At 42.7% G+C, this 8,469-nt stretch overlaps 1 protein-coding gene across 2 annotated transcripts; it reads left to right on the plus strand.

Moving 5' to 3' along the window:
* The first annotated feature begins 351 nt into the window (after window positions 1-351).
* Window positions 352-7,295, plus strand: LOC100835837 (probable serine/threonine-protein kinase At1g54610). 2 transcript variants are annotated; one of them, XM_010232576.3, is made up of 7 exons: window positions 352-800; window positions 916-1,200; window positions 1,286-1,603; window positions 3,029-3,256; window positions 5,074-5,174; window positions 6,142-6,259; window positions 6,698-7,295. In XM_010232576.3, the coding sequence occupies exons 1-7, from the start codon at window positions 513-515 to the stop codon at window positions 7,001-7,003; spliced, it is 1,644 nt and encodes a 547-aa protein (XP_010230878.1). In that variant the 5' UTR covers window positions 352-512; the 3' UTR covers window positions 7,004-7,295. The 2 variants fall into 2 exon arrangements, with proteins under 2 accessions (XP_010230878.1, XP_003567686.1); XM_003567638.4 differs by having other exon boundaries at window positions 354-800; window positions 6,695-7,295.
* The last annotated feature ends 1,174 nt before the right edge of the window (window positions 7,296-8,469 follow it).

The following is an 8,469-nucleotide window of genomic DNA, read 5'->3' on the forward strand; positions in this document are numbered from 1 at the left end:
CGATCGCTGCTTTTCCATTGCCGTGGAGTGAACACCGAGACAGATATGCCTTTACGGCCGGGGCATTTCGGAACCCCAAAACCAACCGCAAAACGACTAAACAGCCTTTTATTACCATCCGACCGCGCGCACACACCGTCTCCTCAGTCATGACACTCCGGGCCCCACGCTAATAATACACCCGGCCTCGCTGCACTGCGGTGCGAATTATGGTAACCATCGCGATACGCCAGCTGTTGACCCCTCCTTTGACCCCATCGCGGGCCCGCCCGGTCAGCCCCACCGCCACGTGACCCATTAAATGTTCATCCGCACACACCACGGCCACACGGGTCTCTTGATTGATTGTCCTTGATTGATTCCGCCTCCCCCTTGCATCGACTCACCACCACCCCCGTCTAGCCGCCGCCGCCGCCGACTACTCTCTCCGTCGTCTCCGGCGAGGTAGGAGTAGTGAACCCTTAGACCCTTAGTAGTCTAGATGCTGGAGAGTGTACTAGTGTAGAGGTATTATGGGCTGCGTCTTCGGCCGCGCGTCCTCGTCCGCGACGAGGAAGAAGGAGAAGGCGTCCCCAAAGCCCGCGCCCTCCAACGGTTCCCCGGCGGATGGAGACAAGTCCCTCGGAAGGCCGAGGCGGAGGCTTGGGCGACGGACGGGGCCCAGGCAGGGGTGCGTCCCCGCTCCCGCCGCCGCCGAGCAGCTCGCTGCGGGGTGGCCTCCATGGCTCGTCGCCGTCGCCGGGGAGGCCCTCCGAGGGTGGACGCCCCGCCGGGCAGACACCTTCGAGAAGCTCAACAAGGTATAGGCCCGCCCCCTCCCGAAAACTGCGGAATTCGACTTACAAGTACTGATTTTACTATTTGGTGGTGGTGGTGGTGGTGATGATTTTTTTTTTCGGCCAATCAAACACCTAGATAGGATCGGGCACCTACAGCAACGTGTATCGGGCGAGGGACACTGTCTCAGGCCGCATCGTGGCACTGAAGAAGGTCCGGTTCGACAACCTGGAGCCTGAGAGCGTCAAGTTCATGGCAAGGGAGATCCTGATCCTGAGGAGGCTCGACCACCAAAATGTGATCAAATTGGAGGGATTAGTGACCTCCAGGATGTCATGCAGCCTATACCTGGTGTTCGAGTACATGGAGCATGACCTTGCTGGCCTTGCAGCAAGCCCTGAAGTCAAGTTTACTCTGCCACAGGTGTTCAATTCTTGCTTGCTCTCATGCTTTGGGTGGAGTTACTTGCTGGATTAATATGAGCGTGGTGCTAATGTACCTGTTGCAGATAAAATGTTACATGCACCAGCTTCTGTCAGGACTTGAGCATTGCCATGACAATAATGTGCTGCATCGGGATATCAAGGGTTCGAACTTGCTGTTGGATAATAATGGGGTTCTTAAGATTGCTGATTTTGGGCTGGCAGCACTCTTTGACCCACGCCACAAGCGGCCGATGACGAGCCGTGTGGTCACACTGTGGTACCGACCACCAGAATTATTATTAGGTGCGACAGATTATGGTGTGGGTGTGGATTTATGGAGTGCTGGGTGCATTCTGGCAGAGCTTTTATATGGAAAGCCCATCATGCCCGGGCGCACCGAGGTTAGTCTTGAACAGTATTTAAACCTTTCATATATGTTATGTTCTGGTAATCCTAGCGGTCATATTTTTGCTGTCAAACCTATGGTAATATTTTGTTTGGTATGGAAAAAACCCAACTTGTCTGCATAATTAATAATTCTATGGCGGTTGTTGAAAAGCTTCAACTTTATACTAGTTTCCTTCAGAAGACAACTTGTGTCTCTACGATATCTAATATTTTATGTTTTGGCAATAGTTATTCATGACCATGCCATTGTCATTTATTGAAAAAGTTGAATACTATGTTGACTCTATTGCATATGCTTGACTTTATTTCTCTATGAGGTACTATCATTAGTGGTTAGCAGCATGACTTGAAAACTTCTGTTGAAAAGCATGCCAATGTCTTTTAGCATTAAAGAAGGTGCTCTTTCAACTATGCCAGCTACTGAAAACCCCCCAAAACAGTGTGTTTCTAAGTAGTACTGAATTGCACAAGTAGTGGAAGTGGAATGCCACATTACCTTTATGTTGATACAACTGGAATGGTCATGCCTCCATTAGTTTGAACTCCATGTACATGTTTACATGAATAGACATTGAACACTTCAATGATTAGCTCTCTTTTGGTGGGTATGTTTGCTTTATCCATATGACCCATTTAGAGTAGTTTTCATTACATTTTATATCAAATATGGTTGCATTGATTGTAGTACTTTCCAAGCTTACTAATGAAAGTATTCTCATATTTGCCACGTAATTGGTGTAGTTTTTTTTCTGTTCTGCTAGGTCAATTGTATGAAACTATAAAATCATACTCCCTCCGATCCATAATAAGTGTCTTCGATTATGGATCGGAGGGAGTATAAATTTAGCATCCAAAAATGTAATCATGCAATCAGTCAACTGCATGTTATACCATGCTAGACTAGTAAAACACATGGGGGAAAAAAAATGAAATGCCACTTGACCAAATACCACCTGTTTGTCCTCTACGGGCAAATATTACCATGTACGAGAAACCAATCAGAACTAATCATCAACTAGTATTTGTTGGCCCAGCAATATAAGTTTCAGCTATTTTGATAAACTCTTAATTTAATCATTAGAATTTTATTGAGAGATTGATAAGTGATCAAACCACCACATACATAGAATTCTACTCCCTCCAACCCATATTACTTGTCTCATATTTGCCCAAACATGGATGTATCTATGTTTAAAAAGCGTCTACATACATGTAATATATCGACAAGTAATACCGGCCAGAGGGAGTATTAAAATGTTTGTGCCTTGAGATGAACTATCTTATGTTCCTTTTTAATTTCTAACCTGTAATACTCTGATCGAATTCAACTGGAATCTAGTCTGAATTTACTGTGTGTTTATTTTGTTATGTTTTGCCTTGCCAAGACTATTCGGTTCCTAATATTATGTGTAAATCAGGTAGAGCAGTTGCACAAGATTTTCAAGCTATGTGGCTCCCCATCGGAGGAGTATTGGAAGAAGTCAAAACTGCCACATGCTACAATATTTAAACCTCAGCAACCTTATAAACGTTGCATCAGAGATACATTTAAAGATTTTCCTCCATCTTCCCTGCAATTGGTTGAAACTCTGCTTGCAATAGATCCAGCTGAGCGTCAAACTTCTACAGCTGCATTGCAAAGTGAAGTATGTTCATATCCTTTTTCCTTTTTATTATTCTAAATCTCTAATAGGAAATTTTCCATATGAATTGTTTGCAAAGACTGTTTGGATGCTACTACATAGGAAAAACATAGGAATTTTGAGATTAGATGGAGTAAGAGGAGAGAGATAGAGAGAAGATGCATTGGAATTTTGAGATTAGATGGAGATCATGCTTGGACTCCTCCAAAATTTGGAGGAAAAGTTTCTGTCCTATGAAATTCCTTCGGTGTAAATCATATGATCGAAATGACATCTATAGGAATTACTCCTTAGGATTGAAATCCTCTATCTTCCCTCCAAAAATCCTATGATCCAAAGAGGGCTGAATTTTTGGAGTTGAGAGAGAAAGAGAGGGGGGGGGGGGGGGGGGGGAGGAGAACGTATCGGGTGCCCTGTACTCCCAAACTCGATACCCTCCATTTTAAGATGCATGTGCACATACGCACATAAACTTGTTCTACGCAACATTCTGTACTAGAGTACCCAATGCTGGAGATGGCACTGTTAAACATGTACGAAATTAAGCAACTAATCATTTTAGCAATCTGCTAGTGATCATACACTGGAAAAGAACTAACATGTGTACGTGACATTGATACTAAACATGGTAGACTACTGAACTACACTATAGGAGCTATCAGCTGAACAATATGATACCAACTGAACTGTATGCAATTTAACCAGTTTGCATGAACCTGTCCTAAGTCAATTTCTGGCTACGCGATGTAAAATCTGGCATAACCTGCAAGTCCAAGTTGCCATCTGGGACGAAACGGAAATAATAGACATCATCTAATCTAACGTGGTCGCTAGCTACAGATACAGAGCACGTACTACAGGTTACAAACTTAACAGAGAACTCTAGGTCATCTCGAGTGCAAGAGCGCTTACATAGACGCTTAAACAGAGAGAAAAATACAAGTGTCCACATAAGTGTCACGCCATCCAATGCAAACTACTACCCCCTCCGACCCTCCGATCCATAATAATTGTCGGGGATTTAGTACAAAGTTAGTACAAATTTGTACTAAATCCCTGACACTTTATGGATCTTTCAAGGGTGTGTAAATTAATCATCTACCATTACCAACAAGAGTACCAAGAACAACTCCTATAGATTGTTGGCTAAATTGAGTTTAAGAATAGATTGTGTGCCCCACCAGATATTATTGACAGCAACAATCAGCTCTAATTTATATTTAAAAACTATCATAGTAGGGCCCCTTAATATCTGAAGAAACGCACATATTTGCTCCAACAGGCAATTTTTCGTCGGCAGAAGCCTCGGATCTTGTACCCGGCTCGTTGCTTCAGATCATACGGACTCATTCTCTTTCCTTAATAATTACATGCCTCATCAGTTCTAATTTATATTTAAAAAATTGCCAATGCTGATGTCAGCCTTATTGGAGATGCCCTTATACAGCATGGGTCATGACAAAGTCATTCAATACAGTTTGGCTCGTAGAAACATGGCGAAGTATAACTAATTGGAACAAATTGGTAGCAATACTGTGGTTTGGAGCTGTTGTTTTCTGAAACAAACATGTTTTCTATGCAACATATGAAAGCTACAAAGCATGGAATACTTTGCTTAAGAATGTCAGCAATTGTACATGACAATGCATGTTAGTTTCAGTTTCGTGTTTTCATCTCACAAAAACTTATGTCCATCTGATACTTTTCTTGCGGAAACCGTTATTCCATTGACAATATCCCCTTTTTTTGTAATTGTGTGTTTGACAATAATATATCAGATTGTCATTATGTATTAATTTCTAATACTGCAAGCTTTGTAGTTCTTTGCATCTGAGCCTTATGCATGTGATCCATCAAGCTTGCCAACGTATCCACCAAGCAAGGAGATGGATGCCAAGTTGAGAGACGAAGAGGCTAGAAGGTGTGTTGCATCTACCCTTTCCCTTTTTTGCTGGACTTGCATGCAAATGTTTTGATCATTTTACAGTATCTTGTTTATTTATCAATATACGTACAACTGTTTTGGCAGCATTTCTTTGTGCTGAAATTGGATTTCCTAGGACATGGTTAATTTCATAACCAACCTAAATGTCATTCCCTAAAAGAAGAAACGAAGAAGTGTATGTTTGCATGCATGTGTCCATGAAGCCCATGACACCATGTGTGCCTTGTAATCCATGTTTGTAAAACTGTACAGATCAGTTGGTTACAAGAAATACCACCTATGATATTTCAAGTTATCCATGTCATAGGTTGCATGAATTGGGAAGTTGTGCTATTTTGACCAAGTTACTGAGTGTGAGCTCTTGTGAACAACATTTGGTATTCCTCACAAAAAAAGCATTTGGTATTGACATCAGCCTTTACGCCCTGTTTGTTTAGTCATTTTGGGTGGCTTTCCATGGTTTAACAAGCCAAAGCCCAAACAAACAACCTACTTCCACACAGGCTTGCGTCGAACCCACTGCAGGCGGTGTGACTGGTTGATGGAGTGGCTCAGGAGGTGCTATGGAGCAATCATTTCTAACTTGGCAAACAATAATCCATGTCCATGTTTTGTTTTTCATTTTTTTTTGGCAAACTCATGAAGACCCCATGCAAAATGCGATGTGGGCGAAATGAGTTGCAGGAAATCCACATTCCCCATGCTGTTTTGTGAGGTGCCCAAAGCAGCCACTTTCCTACTGTTTTCTGTTTGTGGCTAGTGTTACGGCTTGGATCTTTTACTGCTGGGAACTAGCCAGGAATTCTTTGGAATTTACATGGTCTTATTTTTGCATCCACAGACACCATGAGAGAGTACCACATATATTTGTTAATTAATTTATTTGGTTTATTTTATTGGACAATCCATGAGAATGATCACCATCATTGCTATCGTTATTCAGGCTACGAGCTGCTGCAAAGGCCAAAGGAGAGGTGGCTAAAAGGACTCGAACGCGGGATCGATCTCATAGGGCTGGGCCAGCACCAGAGGCTAATGCAGAGCTTCAAACAAATCTAGATGTAAGCAAGGTTATTTATGGTTGCACATATTCTTCTTTAATTTTCTACTCCCTCTGATTCATAATAAGTGTCTTGGATTTAGTACAAAGTTGTACCAAGTCTGAGACACTTATTATGGATCGGAGGGAGTATCTTATAAACTGCATTAAAAGTCGGTTACAGTTTGTATCTAGTATTAAGAGGTAATTCATTTCGAACATCCCTAGAGTATTAATTGACCTCTGCATTCAGGTCAACAAGTATATTTTTCTGTAGGACAAAATTGTTCGTCTATGAAATTGATAATTGTTGCAACTGATACTTAATTGATGTGATAAAAGTACATTAGTCAGTTTCTGCTTGCTTCACAACTAATCGATTTTAAAAAGCTGTAACGAAATTTACAGATATTGCATGATTTGATTGGTGCTAAGCATTTAGTATTCTCAATAACAGCAGAGGCGACGCATGATAACCCATGCAAATGCCAAGAGTAAAAGTGAGAAGTTCCCTCCACCGCATCAAGATGGAGCTATGGGTAATCCCTTGGGATCCTGTCGGCATATGGAGCCTACATATGAGCACCAGGATACTTCCTTCAGTACTGTAGTGCCCATCGAGAAGGGAACCTCACAAACATGGTCGGGGCCGTTGTTTGATCCGTCAGCGCTTGGGCAATCACGGCGGAAGAAGCAGACTGCCCTAGACGCAAAGGCTGCGGCTTATTCAAAACAGCTTCGAAAAGAGAAGGGACGAGCGCATTAGAGTAATGTCAGAATGGTGTAAGTGTTAAACATGTTTTTTTATTGAGTTTGGAGGAAAGTTTTTCACGGCCGATCTGCAGATGAATTTTCTCCTCGTTTTGTTTCTTTGGTGGTTGGAGAATGCGTGGCAGTGTTGCTATTGTAGAGACGTTGCAGGTCTACGACCTGTGTGTTTAATCTCGTTTTTTACTCCTTGCTACGAATTCAGTTAGTCATTTTGTATATGGAGTATTCATATCTCTTCTGTATATATGCAAGCATCTAAGTGGAATTATAGCTTGTTTGTATACTCATTAGCTTTCTCTTTTGATACCCTAACAGGTGTCTTGTTGGGTTTTTCTTTCATAATTTTTCTGCATGAATGTGTGACGCGTAAAATTGAGTTTTATTGATGCTTATGCGATGACAAGACTACACAGTGATCATGGCCAAAATTATTTTTACCGTGCCGCGCGTACTGTTTGCAAGAGTCATGTTGCTATATGGCAGGTCATGCAACTGATGAATAGGAAAAAATATGCTTGTCATCAAGATTCATTTGGTTCCAAATTTCAAATTTCTCTCTGGAACCGTAAACAAATTACGACATGTTCTCACCGTTAAGTGATATATTTAGAACTAAAACCAGATCATATGTTGATGTGTCAAACAAAAAAAACTAAAATATGCATACTTCGCAGGTTATAGTAGTCAACGATTTATTGTATTCCACCATTTCTTATCTATATTCATTTTCAATTAATTATGTATGGAATCGGTCCACAGGAACCGATCCGACCCGCGAAAGTCAGATCTGCCGCCGGTCACCCTCCCTCCCTTCATCCTCCTCCCATTGCTGCCGTCGGGCAAGGCCTTGGCGGTGATGATGGCAGCGGGGCTTAACCGCTGCGATCTGGTGGCGGTCTGGGCGCGTCGAGATGCCCAGAGATTGCATCATGGAGGTTGCATCGGAGGTAGGCGTCTGGACTCCGTGGCTCTTGCAGGAAAGATTCTGTAGGAGGAGATGGTGGTGCAGCGGTCTTCATTGATGAGGTGTCGGCCCTGACATCTTCGAGGCCCAGATGTCAATGAAGGTGATGGCGTGGATGTAGCTAGCAGGCATAGAAATTTTTGTTGCAATAAAAAACACTATGATGATGGCGACCTCAGATGGTGGGCTGGTGGCCAAGGAGGTCGCGGCACTGATTTTTGGCGAAGTCCTACATGTGGTCAGAACTGGTTCATCCATTGCCCTGCTGGTGGTGATGGTTAGGTCCGAATTGCGGTGGTGGTACCAACTTTGCCATTTGAACGGGGGTATTGCAACGCGGACAGATGAGCCATTGCCGATGTTCTCCGAAATGCCACATCATCTTCTATGATACAAGAGCGATAGATGCTTATCAAGGATTGAAGAGAATAGTTTTTCGTCATTTTGAGTTGTGATAACTAAAACCAAATCTCTTTTTGCGACTTCAGTAGATTATT

Source organism: Brachypodium distachyon, chromosome 2 (assembly GCF_000005505.3).
Source record: "Brachypodium distachyon strain Bd21 chromosome 2, Brachypodium_distachyon_v3.0, whole genome shotgun sequence".
NCBI lineage: Eukaryota > Viridiplantae > Streptophyta > Magnoliopsida > Poales > Poaceae > Brachypodium > Brachypodium distachyon.

Coding starts and splice junctions, on each gene's coding strand:
- LOC100835837 (XM_003567638.4), top strand. CDS start 513: ATGGGCTGCGTCTTCGGCCGCGCGTCCTCGTCCGCGACGAGGAAGAAG. Junction 1,201..1,285: donor TCAAGTTTACTCTGCCACAG/GTGTTCAATTCT, acceptor TACCTGTTGCAG/ATAAAATGTTACATGCACCA. Junction 6,260..6,694: donor AGCTTCAAACAAATCTAGAT/GTAAGCAAGGTT, acceptor TCTCAATAACAG/CAGAGGCGACGCATGATAAC.